Source organism: Pollicipes pollicipes, unplaced genomic scaffold, assembly GCF_011947565.3.
Source record: "Pollicipes pollicipes isolate AB1234 unplaced genomic scaffold, Ppol_2.1 Scaffold_3447;HRSCAF=4054_pilon_pilon_pilon, whole genome shotgun sequence".
In the NCBI taxonomy this organism is placed as follows: Eukaryota; Metazoa; Arthropoda; class Thecostraca; order Pollicipedomorpha; family Pollicipedidae; genus Pollicipes; species Pollicipes pollicipes.
In genome coordinates, this window is record NW_023596297.1 from 2,321,375 (window position 1) to 2,335,524 (window position 14,150).

Genomic DNA, 14,150 nt, shown 5'->3' on the forward strand with positions numbered 1-14,150 from the left:
GGCGGGCCGATGTCTTGAGGAGGCACAGACGACTCTGAATGAACATCTGTGCAGATGTTCAAGGGTCGGAATCAACTGGACGGACGAGCACGCATGTCACGCCCTCCATCGAGACCTGCGCCAGGCCACGCACAGCCATCCAGGAGTGTCGCCAGACGTCTCACTGCCGGTCGCAACCACTCAGGTACTCACCAGCACAGCCATGCCACCACCGCGCACCGACTCCCACACGACAGCGGCCGTCCGCCGGCCACTCACCGTCGGCTCCGGGCGGGACGGCGCGCCGGCCGCGGCGGCGGCGCCGCCGGCCACAGCACGCGCAGCACGGGGCGCGGCGCATGGCGGCGGCGGTGGCCGCTGCCGGCCGCACTGCGCCCGTGCGCCGGCCCGACCGGCCCCGGTCGTGCCCTGCCAGCTGGCGCGCCGGGGCCGCCGCCAGCCGGCGTCCGGTCCGGTTAGCCGCCGCCGCCGCCGCCGCCGACCGCGCGAGTCAACAGTCGCCCGCTAAAAGCACCCATCGCGCGTCGATGTGATGACAGGAGCCGCTCACCGGCTGCGTGATGGCGGCGCAGGCGGCTGCCATGGGCGGCTCGTAAAGGTCGGGGTCGGAGCCGTGGCGGGCCGCGGCAGTTTACACAGAGCGGCGATGTTTTTCAACGGGTCTGCAGACGAGCGAAATGACCCTGTCGCGGTTGTTATGAAAGCACCGCGCGGGCATAAATCCCCGCATCGTTCATGACGCGCGACCGCCTTCCGCGGATCAGCGAATCAGAAGCGCTGCCAACCGCGGTGCAGCGCCCGCGCCGCAGATCCGAGCCTGACCGGCGCGCCATGGCATCCAATCCACTGTCCTTCATCACGCGCTTGTCAGCAGGGCCTGGGCGGTGCTCTGCAGGGATTGACCGGCCCATTCATTACGGCCGTCATCGCCTGGGTGCCGGCCCAGTCGGTGCCGCTCCTCCGACCGACGCCCGTGTTTCAGAATACCGCCGACCCGTCCACAGCTCGTCGGCGGCGGCGACCGGAGAGGCCGGCGGCTATAAAACACTGGCGAGTTACTCATCTCCGATCGGCCGGCGCCCGCCGTCTCGGCCAGGAGGATGATTGGTGCAAGGGCGGTTGCGAGGCCCGAGGTTACGTTCTTGCGCGAGTGCAGAGAAATGCCGTCTCCTTATTCCAAAAAGAGGCGGGATTTCTTGGTCGTTGACCTTTCTCTGGACAGTTGTTCATGTTAAAAAAGCTACATCCCTACAACGGATAATTTGAAACTCTCTATTACGTACTCCATGCGCCAGTCCGGAACCAGCCCTGTTATCCGTGTAGCTTCGGTGCTGGGAGGATAAGGCCCGCTCACCTGATGTCTATTTTCAAAACCGAACACTGCCAATGCCGGCCAGGTGCAACAGCTCCAGAGACTGTCCCCACAACGTGTGGCGCATGCCATATACGGCCGCGGCAGGCGATTATATTATGGCAACGTCTGAACCTATTACAGCGCTTCGACAAGCTGTGCCTCCTTGGCAGAAATCTCCTGGTAACATTCATCACCTGGACCGAGTCTTAAGGTAGTTGCCGATGACACAGTTACGCGCCCCCTCGCCCGCGAAAATAAGTGTCATTTCACTGTACAGGTAACACAAAGCGACATTGTCACTTTGCGTTACCTGTACGTTACGTTACCTGTCCCCAGCCAGTGGCCAACCGGCCCAGTCACAGAACCCGCGACCACGCCTGCGCGATGCTGGGCCAGAACATCGGCGAGACTGCCAACGGACTGGCAGCAGCGATTCTGCAAGTCAGTCTGCCAGGATCCCATTGCTGACAATAAATGAACCTGCTCGAGTTTCTGAAGCGCTCACCCCAGCCTGATTAACGGCGCCAGTAAATCACAGTTGAAATTACCGGCCTAGGCGCACCTGGGAATTCCCTCCACAGATTAAGTGTGCTGCTCAAGAGATGCCGCTCTACACGTGGCCGCCCGCACCCCGGCGATATTTTCTCTCAGCCACTCAACAATTAAAAACACTTCAAATCAACTCTGCCCGTTTGCTGCCACCACCCGCTTTAATAGACAGCGTCTGCAAACATTGCAACGTTGGCCGTTATGTGGCCGACCGGTGGCCGCACTCGGCGCGATGTGGCGGATCGTTCCCGCACTGCCGGAGCGCTCGCCTGACGAACTGAACTGGGCAGTCACCGGCCCGAGGATCGTGGTGAAGATGCGCACACATCGCGACGCATGTCCACCGACAGCCATCTGCCACTGGCATGGGAGACAATGGGGCCGCGCGCACGCATCGGTGACGACTTCGCTGCCCCGTCCGCCAGCGAGCTTCAGCAGCAGCGCGGCGCCGGGCTGGCAGGCACTCTGGCGGCGGCTGAGACAGGGACGGGCCAGCCCCTGCGCGGCGCACCCTCGGTAGCGGGCCAACACTGGGGCCGGGCTGGCAGACGCTCTGGGAGCGGCTGGGGTAGGGGTGAGCCAGCCTCGGCGCAGCTGAGGTAGGGGCTGGCCAGCCCCGGCGCAGCTGAGGTAAGGACGGGCCAGCCCCCGTGAGGCGCACCTCCGGTAGGGGGACAGCACTGGGGCCGGGTTGACGAACGCCCTGGCAGCGGCTGGGGTAGGGGCGGGCCAGCCCCGGCGCAGCTGAGGTAGGGGCGGGCCAGCCTCGGCGCAGCTGAGGTAAGGGCGGGCCAGCCTCGGCGCAGCTGAGGTAGGGGTGGGCCAGCCTCGGCGCAGCTGAGGTAAGGGCGGGCCAGCCTCGGCGCAGCTGAGGTAGGGGTGGGCCAGCCTCTGCGCAGCTGAGGTAGGGGTGGGCCAGCCTCGGCGCAGCTGAGGTAGGGGTGGGCCAGCCTCGGCGCAGCTGAGGTAAGGGCGGGCCAGCCTCGGCACAGCTGAGGTAGGGGCGGGCCAGCCTCGGCGCAGCTGAGGTAGGGGCGGGCCAGCCCGGCGCAGCTGAGGTAGGGGTGGGCCAGCCTCGGCGCAGCTGAGGTAAGGGCGGGCCAGCCTCGGCGCAGCTGAGGTAGGGGTGGGTCAGCCTCGGCGCAGCTGAGGTAGGGGTGGGCCAGCCCCTGCGCAGCTGAGGTAGGGGTGGGCCAGCCCCGGCGCAGCTGAGGCAGGGGCGGGCCAGCCCCGGCGCAGCTGAGGTAGGGTAGGCTGGCTGGAGGTAGGTAGGCTGAGGTAGGCCAGCCTCGACGCAGCCGAGGTAAGGATGGGCCAGCCCCCGTGCGACGCACCTCCGGTAGGGGGCCGGCACTGGGCTGGGAGCTGCGGTCATGGGGCTGGGAAGACGGACGACGTGTAGGCGGACCCGATCCCAGGAATTGTGCACTGCAAGTAATTGCGCCGCGGAGCACCGTTGCAGACCATGACAGAACTGGGTGCTTGAGAATTCGTCAGCCACTCTATTGCAAAGTTAATAATCTCAAGTGATTGCGCACAGGTTTGGCGCCACAAAAGTGAAATTTCCAGCTCTTGATTGAGTGGACTGACAAATGATTAACGGACTTAGGGTGTGGCCGGGGGATTGCCAATAGGAAGATTTAACATTAGCACAGGTGGTGAGATATTGCAGTGCGCACGCCGCAGCTGCTGCGTTTGCCATGGCGAAAGTGCATGAAATCACGCCCGCACTGTCTGAAGCAAACTAGCCGTCAACACGCATTCCTGCGCGCAGCGTTCCAAAATCCATCGAGTAGGGTGTGCAAGGTGTAAATATAAATTCATGCTACAAGAACCCTGGCTCTTCGGCGGACCCCGTACACACTTCGTTGGCACCAATCCGTTGCCCTTTGACCCCGAACCCAAGCATCTGACCTGCCCAGTCCATTTGCCAATCCCAAGGCGCTCAGATATTGGGGTGACAGCCGCCCGGTTGATGCTGACTGGCTGATTTTGAGCAAGGTGAGGGGAGCAGACAGTGAGCCCCAAGCCGGGGTGTATAGCATGGGTAAATATCTAGATCCCTACCACCCAAGTGACCGAATATTTGTCTACGTGTTCTCCACATGCATTGACTGCACAAGTTCGCTGTGGTGTTTTATATCACGAAAACTAAGCAGCTTACAAGGATGCGGCGTATTACATCAGCACCCCAAGCATTTTTGTTTTACTTCAGCCACCCTCGACTTCCACACGCATCTGCCACATTTTCCTTACTCTATCAATCCCGCTTCCGAGTCTCTGACTTCCACGTTGGCTACGTGCTTACGAGCAGTCTTGTCTACTTCACTGATCCCGTTGCTGGCGAACAGGCAACCCCTGAGACTCTCCCCCGACTTTTGAAAGCGCGCAGTGACATGCGGGCAGGCCAGGGAGGCAGGCTGAGTGCTCCAGTACTTCCCGTCGCCAGGCGTCCAGCACCTCACGGACTAATCGCCTCTGATGCGGCGTTGCGTCGTCTTGCAGCAACGTATACCTCTCTCATGGAGATCGGGACGCTTGCTGACGGCATGCCGCACCTTCCTCAGGACTGTCAGGTCACTAGCTCCTGCAATGTTGTGACCGTGCGGACGGCTTGATAAAAACGACACCCTAGAGACCGAAGAGCGTCATGAGCATGACCTTGAGAGTTCACATGCCACGCTTAAACTTTTGTGAGCGTAGTGATCACGGCCCTCGCCAATCCAAACTAACGCCAATCTCCCACAAAACTGACAAAAACAAGTTGTGTGCTAGGCATCCAACCACGCAAACAAAATGCACCGGGTTGCGATTCTCTAAAAAAAAGTGCCGGCGTCATCAGACCGAAGATGGGAGAAAAAAGCATATCCTGTGGTCAGCGGTCGCAGCTGTAGATAAGTGTGACGCGTTCAACAAAAGTGTGGCGTAACCAGATGCGCAGTTTATAGCCTACGGTCATGTGCAGCGTCCGATACACACAACACACGCGAGTGAATAAATCGTAATTGTGATACCCATATATAATACTCCATTCCACATGCGCGATTCGACCACCGTGAGTGGATTTGTATCTGCACCAGTCATATAAAACATCAAGTGTCGCGCGACGCACGCTTGATAACAAAATGTGTTGCATTCCAGAATGAGCTGAAAAGGTGGGCTGAAAACCTTACCCACGCCTCAATATGCAGTTCAGTTTCCATCGATTTCGAGTGTCAAAATTCCGCTGGTCATAGACGTGTTGCCAGCTAATTCCTTTCACCACAGTGTTTCGCCTTCCTTAATACATTTCAGTGCTGAATGACCAGGCCCTGCTCAGCAACAGCGCACGATATAATCCCGGCGCATTAAACGCATTGTGCGAAACAGGCAGCCATTTGGCAACCAAATGCTTCCATCATGTGCGCGGACAAACTGACGGACATTTCCCTACCATCGCGTAGCGATTTACTTTGGCAGCCTTCGCGGTGACGTTCTAACAGCAGCAGAGTCATAATGGGTCCCCGCACCACAATGCTGCCCATAAAGATCGGCACAAACTGGTCACGTGGCACCCGCAGGACCGACCGCGCAGCCATTGTCTGCGAGCGGTGTTTTAATCGCCTAATCGTACAGTCCATCTCATGACTGCTGATGAAAAGACGCCATTCGTTAGCGCCATTCTTTAGCGCCATTCTTTTGCGCCATTCTTGGCCATTGGCGGGGCGGTCGAGCGGTGCGGTGGCCGTCACCAACACAGCGTTGGGGCCCCATCACCGGAGCGCAGCAGCCTCTGCCGGCAATCACCGGCCGCCGCCGGCAGCGACCGGTCGTCCTGCACGAGCTGGGCTCGTCGGCGACAGCACCCTCGCTACCATCAGCCTCCGTTGGTCACGGTCAGTCTTCGCTCGTCCCGGGGGGCCGCTGTTCGTTCCCGCTAGCCCGTGCTCATCACAGCCCATCACCGCTCGTCACCGGCAGGCTCCAACCAACTTCATCAATCGCGCTGCTCGTCTCCGTTAGTCTGCCCAACTCGGGCAATCTCTGTGTGTCAGTGAGCACCTGTCAGTCTCCGCCATTATCTGCCGTGCACCGCCGATCTCTGTTCGGCCCACCCAGTCCTCGTTCGTTTCCATCAGCAGAGCTCGGTCTCACCAGTCTTGGCTGAGCCGCCCCAGTCTCGATCTGTCTCTGCTCGTCTCCGCCAGTCTCGGCCCGCCTCTGCCAAACTCCGCTCCCCAGTCAATACCAGCTCGCCCTCCAACCTCCGCTCGTCCCCATCAGTCTCAGCCTCGCTCCGGACCATGCGGCCCCTGGTGGCGGTCCTGCTGGTGGTCGGGGCCGGCCGGCTGGCAGAGCCCTCCATCCTGAATGAGTCGGCCGGAGCCGCGCGGGCGAGCGTAACGCCGGTGATGTGGCCACCGGCGCCCGGGGCCGTGTACTGGCGCACCACGGTCGCCTCGATCTGCCTGTGCCGCCACGTGTGCCTGGCCCACCGCCGCTGCCAGGCCGCCGCCGCCCAGCCGCTCTATACGGGCGAGGTGGCCTGCTTTCTGGCCGAGCGGCGGCGGCTGCAGCCGGCGGCCGCGCTTGACAACGGCATGAGCTTCTTCGAGCGCGCCGGTCTGGCCGGCCCCGAGCTGTTCTGCTGGCCGACGGCCGACGGCGGCTGCGGCCTGCCGCCCGACTGCGCCGCCCTCAAGGCCGCCGGGTTCGACGTCAGCGGCCTCTACGCGATCTCGCTGCGTGGATGGGAGGCCGCCGTTCCGGTGCACTGCGACATGGAGACGGATGGGGGAGGCTGGACGCTGCTGCAGCAGCGCCGGAACGACAGCCAAGTCGTCTTCGCGCGCAGTCTCAGGCAGTATGAGGAGGGCTTCGGCCTGACGGGCAACTCGCACTGGCTCGGACTTCGCGCCATCGCTGCACTCACGGAGCGAGGCCTACATACACTGCGCGTAGACATGTGGGCGGACGAGCACCAGTATGCCGAATACGACGGCTTCTGGATTTCCGGCGCGGACTACGTGATCACCGTTGGGAAATATTGCGGCACCGCCGGTGACGGCCTGTACAAACAGCACGGCCAGAAGTTCGTAGCATGCGGCCTCAACCAAGCGTCAAGGAGGGACAAAACTGCACATGGCTTCCAGAGTAAATGTCAAGGCGGTGGCTGGTGGGACTCACAGAAAACCGAGGACACAAACCTCAACGGGGTGCGCAATCCCAACACGGGTGACCTCGAGGCCCACTGGGTCACGCGCAACGCCCACTTCGTCCCGCGAGTCTCAGCCATGAAGATAAGACCCGTCCAGCGCATCGCGATTGGGAAGTAGATAACTCTGCGACGCCCCAATCCTTGGCCACCGAAGATGGAAACAAAAGCGCAGCCCAGGTGTGGTTTGACTATTTCCCCAGTACATTAGTGACACGACCCAGGTGCCGAACAAACCTATGCCAGTTTGACCGCTGCTGGATATAATTCCACACGGCACAACGCAAGCCAAGAGCGCAATACCTCCTGACGGCGCAACCCCTCCGAACACCGCGCACAAGGCGAACCGCAAATATCAGCCAGGAAAGCGCAGAACAATCCCCTCACCACAGCCGACCATCGTCTCAGCGTACCGAGCTCTGCCCAGCTCGGCCTCTCCCACACCTAGCACCCCCGCACGAGCCTCTTAGCCACTTCACCCTGGCTCCTCCACGGCGGAGGCCGAGAAGGCCGAGCGCCCGCAAGAGCCGCGCCGCCGTCAGCACACCCCACCCGGTGAGCCCCGAGTGGGGAGTCCCGCGGCGGCACGCCTGGTTCACCGTCGACGAAGCGGTGCACTATTCGCACGCACTCCCGTGGCACGAGCGGAGTCGTGTCGGGACCTGCGGCTGCGTGGACTGGGACGGAAGTCATGCACCAGATAGCTGCTCATCGTGCCGAGATCTCCTCCATTGGTATGTGCCCATCAAACGGTTTATTGCTCGGCAGTGAGGTTGGCAGGCGCCTACCCCAGCATGGCGCAGGCATGGCCACACAACGGATCATCTTATTTTACAAGATAAACCTCAAATTACAACATTCGATTTCTTAAGCCATAGAGTTTTGCAGCAAAGTGTGTCATGTATGCACTAAAACGATCTTTTTGCGAAGAAGCCATGCCGCAGAATTTAGGGAACATGACCGGCATAGACCCCGTGCACTCACGAAACAGCATCCCCTGAAAATAGCTGGTTTGATTCGTACGTATGATATTGGTGATGTCGGCAGCTAGATGTCTGTTGTGTATTCGGTCGGGCATTTTCTGTGATGCATAAGTATTAATTTCAAAAACACACAAACTTTGCCGGGATCAACGGTCGTATAACTCACAGCTCTGCGGTTAAGTGCGTCAAAATCGCTTCTACCAAAGGTGCTTTGGAAACCGAAATGCTTTCGCAATTGGTCAGCAGAGTTGGGGTGGCACGAGGGTGGGCATGATTCCCTCGGTCACTACCGTTCGGTTTAGACACCGGGGGAGTACATTCGATAGAAATTTCGGGTCTTCTTGAATGTTTTGTCATGCAAATCATTAACGTCCTGCATGACGACATAATGTAGATAAATCTGCAAACCATTTTGTCATGAAAACGCGCGTTTTGGGATGCACTGATGAGTGGCATTATGGCATAACAATCGTGTATTCTCCGTCCAACCTTGTTCGGCTTATACCCAAAAGAAGTGGATTTGTGACGGAATTTTTGCAATATCCTCGAGGTCGATGACTGGCGGTCCTATGGGTGCAACTCCTGCTCCCATCGCGCCAACTCACAGTGGACCGCCTGAAGCTTACTTTATAACGTAAGCTTTATGAAGTTTACGTTTCATCCAGCCTTGTTGCCCCTTGTCGGGCCGGATACTCCTGCCTGGTCAAACGGCCTGGATCTGACCAACACGGCCCGCCCAGGGACCCGGCGGCGGCAGAGCGCCCTGTTAGCGGGCCGGCCCCGGGACGGCACACAGCGTTGCCGGCTGCCTGGTGCCCCGCTGCCGCAGCACACCGCCCCTTGACACACCGACACCGACACTGACACTGACACTGACAGTGACACTGACCCTAGACTCTGCATCCTACCGGGCCCGCCGTCGGCAGAGCGACTGCAGCTCCTCAGACACGAGTACTGGCACGGTTTTACAAGCACGCCCTGTGGAGCAACGATTGTAGGATGGAGGCAGTCCTTCAGATCAAAGGCAGGCGGTGCTTTGGCACGGGTTTGAAGCGCCCTGAAGTGGCCGTGAGCACAGTGCACAACAAGGTGGCTGGCTTCCTTCGAAAGACGTACCCCACCGAAGGCAAGCACGCAACTCGGCTTCCGCTCAAAGGAAGCATCCCTCGTTTTTACATTTTTCAGCCTTATGCATACTAGATATGTCTGATTTGGTCGGTAATTCACAGTTTTCTGGAAATCCTTCTGAAAAGCTCAGAATTCCGATCTTAAGCAGCCACTCCGACGGGAGAAATCCCAATTGGGCTCCCATGTTAACCATAATCAGCGCAGAGCTTTTCATTTGGATCATTTTTTTCAAAATGTGTGTTGAACTGTTGTATGTTGTGTTGTGTTGTTGTGTGTTGCATTCCTGAATTAATGCAATCATCTAATCGGCAGAAATGTTTGTGTATTACATGGTGTGAGAGCTTGAACACCGTATTGAGAGAAAAAGATACGTAAACAAGAGGCTCTTATCACGTGAATTCAAATAAACACCGTACGATGATCTTGATCTCTTCCCTACGGCGTTAAGCACAGTGACTTTTTCGGAGCACTTTGGCCTAGGAAAACATTGTTTACTTGGTTGCGCGGTTCATTACAAAGCTGTGTTTGCAAAGCATGTGGATCCAATCAACATATAACATGGTCCAGTGACGGACGGGTTCACACTCCCATTAATGGAGCTGTCGCTGAATAGTTGATGCCGTCCGCCACGCCCACCACGAATGTTCAATATTTCCATGCAGCGATTCCAGACAAAGTCAGCGCGGCCCGTGCCGTGGTGTCATCACTGACGCCTACTGGAACCTGTTACGATAAGATTGGCATAAGACGATTGGCGGAGGCTGATTGTCTCTTGGCCGCGGGAAACATAAAAAAGAGACTTACCAGAGACGACTATGCCGACCTTGTAGTCCGTCTTGACCAGCTCCACCATGCTGACACCTCGGGACGCTCCTCCCACGGTATGACCCATATCTGGTGCGGAGAGTCGCAACGGATCAGCCACCACGTACATGCGCAAGCGGAAGCAATAGCATAATGGACTGTTGACCGCTACGTTGACGAAGACGGCGGCATCCCCAAAAGTAAAACAAACGACGACCTTCCACAATCGCTTTCCACATGCTTCTTGTTGATGAAGAAATGTGTTGACATTGATGAGGAAATGATGACAAAGGCAACGACAGAAACGAAGGTAACGTCGTGCAAAGGCTATACAGGTTTTTAAATCGCCCATTTTATCGACTTGACGTGAATGAATTTCATAAACCGTCTTTTCCAAAACGTAGTCTGTATATAACAAACCTTACCTAGTGCAAAGAGGTGAATGAAAAGTGAAAACATGCCAGGATGCATAAATTGCACGCATCCAAAAATCCTAACACGAATGTCCCCGAATTATCGCGCGATCATCCGCCAGAACACTGGTTGCACGTCAACCTTGGGCAACGATGAAGTCCGCTACTCACGCTGCAGCTGCGTGGCCGAGCCGTTGTCCTCGGAGCTGCGACTGGACAGCGGGTTGGCCAGCACACGGCCGTCACAGCCCGCCTCACTGGGAGGCCTCGCGGGCGGCGAAGGCGGGCTGTACGGTAAATCATCTGCAGCGAGAGAAAGCATCTCAGAAAAATTTCAAGCTGTATTATAGGAGCATGCTACAGCTAGGGATTTGGGACCAGTGTTGAGCTGTTCAGGAACGGCACGAGGAAGCAGGGGAAGCGCAACAAATGTATCAAAAGTAGGTCGTCATAATTGCCAGGATACATATAATGCTATACCATTAAAACGGTCATTCCCAGGGGGCGCACTACCAGCTGACGGCTGGAGAGGACAAAGGGTGGGGGCATCTATGGATGGAGGGAAGATTCCTCCTCTTCGTGCAATGCCACATGTGCACGTTGAGTCAAATTTCAAGATTACAGGGAGACGCGTCAACTCGTCTCCTTGGTGGCATCCCCCTCGGGCTTTGCGAACATTGTGGGCTTACTGAGCGTCCTGGACTTTTGAAGTGAGCCACCCAGTAGCGGAATACTCTGAGAACCATTGTCCGAGAGACACATTCGAGTTGTACATTATTTTTTCGCGCATGGGTCGGGTGCTCTAAAACACAAAAGTTTCATATCGCACGCTTGATTTGTTTACCGGCGACGTTGAAAAGCACGGAATAAGTAGTTCGTATAGTAGTTCATATAACACACATAGTTCAAATAATAAGTAGTTCGTGAAGTTCACCAAAATACGAAGCACTACACAAACACAACCCTCGAAATGTGAGGCAAACAGTTATTAGCTTTCGCACGTAAATGCAGGCAAGTTTGGGCGAAGGCCACTGCAACCAAGTACGCGGCAATACGGCGCGTTGGCAAGGTGGAAACTTCTAAAACACGGTACCAAACTCGTTGGCGGGCTCATTTGAGCTGGTACAGCAGGATGAAATCTTGAACTTCAGGTGAAATTTGCGTGATTTCGCCCGCGAGCCCTTACACTGAGACGGCCCTTGCGCCATTTTAGAGCAGTAGTAAGCTGACTATGAAGATCGCATAACGCAAACATTTCGCATTTCCAAACCATCCTCCGCTTAGGAGATTCTCGACGATACGGCTCTCAACACGCCAAGGCAAATACATAACCGCAGCTGAGGCAACCGCAGCCTAAACTACGTAAGTTGTTAAGTGCATGTACGAGGAACATCATGCATATAGATAAGACAGCACCTAACTACATGAGCTGGTAAGTGTTTTTGCGAGGCACATCATGCATACAGATAAGACGACACTGTTAGTCTTATTCCTCGCATAATAACCAGGAGGAAGGAGAAATGGATGTAATAACATTTTGGGTACACACCTGTGTCGAAACGGACATCAGCACTAAATTTTACTGATATTCGCGCAATAATTGAATTTGCTAATAATATTCCTTTTGATACAGGCACGTAGCCGAAATATCAAACATCTATATCTCCTTTTCTCCTGGTTATTGTATGGGGAATCATACTAGCAACATTGTCTTATCTCTATGAAGTTTAAACTAATCGACATTCGGACACAATGGCGCTGGAGTTTTACAACCGTATTGCATCCATGCGTTTTCATGTCCAAAAACAACGCTGAGGTGACTTATAACGAACTTTAAACGTATTCATTTCCCAACATCACAACCACTCCACCCATCGTCCGTAGTCTCTTTATAAGAGAGATATAAATACACACACACACACACACACACACACACACACATATATATATATATATATATATATATATATATATATATATATATATATATATATATATAGCGCCTCTGTAGTTTCGTTCGTAGCTTACGGAAAATTCGGCAAACAGGTCATTCGCACAAGTGCAGCAACTCATCCGCCACCCATGGGGTTGCCACCAGGCTACGATGACGGAGCACTAACCTTTGCGTTTTAGGGACGTAAACGATGCTAGACTCGTAGCTCGTCTCATTTTTCTCTTGAGTCGAAATGACAGAGACCTTCCCGCCTTAATAAACATCGGAAGACGGTCCCGTTCTTCTTCCATGGCGTTTGATTTTGGTCTGCAGCGCTTCTCCTTTACACCTAGCAATATCGGTTGAATGCGAACCAGAGTTCCGGAGATCAAAGCTCGCTAGGAGACTACGGCCACCGAGCTCAGCGTCCGCACACGATCCCCGTCGAATGAGGACAGTCGTCCAACTGACTGAGGCCGCGTCCAGACACCGGATCTTGCCACTCTGCTCCGGCTCCGACTCAGGCAGGAAGGAAAGACAAACCGATGGAAACTGACGCTGCTTTTATGCTGCCGGAGATCTCTGTGGTAATGGCCCATTGTTCGGAGCATACCGCCCAGGACGTGCTGTTAGTTACTAACCAGACATATGTTTCGTAGGCCAGCCTGGCTAGTCATGAATCAGGTACATCATATCACATTATCCTCGATCCAAGGTTTTGTGTAAGGATCTCTTTTTCCTGCTGAGAAAACGGTTCTTTTGGGGGTTGATTCCAGCCAGCAATGCATACAGCGCTGTTCAATTATCAAAGTCTCTAAAGCTCAGATAATAAAGCGTCGGAAGGAATGACCAGTTCAGTAATGTAGCCAAGCGGCTTTTGGGGCCATTTCCCCCCCCCCCCTGTACCCTTTAGGCAGGGGCTCCTGGGGACAAAGGCTTCGCTATTTCTTGGCACATAAAGACGTTCGCAGCGGTTAAAAAATAAACAACACAACAATGGACTTTCGAGACGTCAAAATGAGATTCCGAGCCTTAAAATGTTCCGCAAATAAAAAAGGCGTTGGAACGCCAAAATGGGGCACTTTACTGAAAGATCCCTACTTGTCCGATGTGTCCCCCCCTTGGGTGAACTCGTGGACACGTCTCTAGACAAATGCGCGCCGAGCATTGCAGCCCAAAAATTGCGCGACACTGCTCGTCTTTGACTGGCCGGAATAAAGCTTGGGAGACCGGCGATGACAGTGTGTAGCTTGAATAATCTGTTGACAAGGATTGTTCGGAGTTGCAACGACGCATTGGACTGCGATGCACATGCCCTTCAGAGCCGCTGGTATTGTGGTTATGTGGTCCGGCACTAGTTTAAGCTACCGTCAGTTTTAGGCAATTCATAGTTAAGTTAAATAAGTTGAAGGAGCTAAGCAGTAAAATACGATGAAACATGCCCTTCCTCCCCCCCCCCCTCAAATACGCCTAAAACGAGTTCTATCCGGCTTTGCATCTCTTTTTTCTCAACGTTAGGGAACTCGAGCCCATGTTGGGAGGGGGTGGGGGGTTTCAGCCCACTCAGCTGAAAAGGAAACTTACTCTGATATAAGATCGCTTAGCACGATTGTTAGCATCACCTGGGATCCGAGTCCGACGGATTGGAAAACGATGCAACCACTAGGAAGTAGCGCCACCTTTCCGTCGCTGTAAGACAGCTTCAGAAATCATCGAACAGTTTGGTAGCTTAAACTTGTACCTTGTACGATAGGTGGCAGCACAAGAAGTTCATCAACATCACGAGGTGCAG

The 14,150-nt window shown here is 55.5% G+C and overlaps 1 protein-coding gene across 1 annotated transcript; it reads left to right on the forward strand.

Annotated features, from left to right (window-relative positions):
- The first annotated feature begins 1,738 nt into the window (after positions 1 to 1,738).
- Positions 1,739 to 7,218, forward strand: LOC119091471 (fibrinogen C domain-containing protein 1-like). The gene is made up of 3 exons (XM_037214271.1): positions 1,739 to 1,795; positions 6,391 to 6,501; positions 6,586 to 7,218. Exons 1-3 carry the CDS (start codon positions 1,739 to 1,741, stop codon positions 7,216 to 7,218), a joined length of 801 nt encoding a protein of 266 aa, XP_037070166.1.
- The last annotated feature ends 6,932 nt before the right edge of the window (positions 7,219 to 14,150 follow it).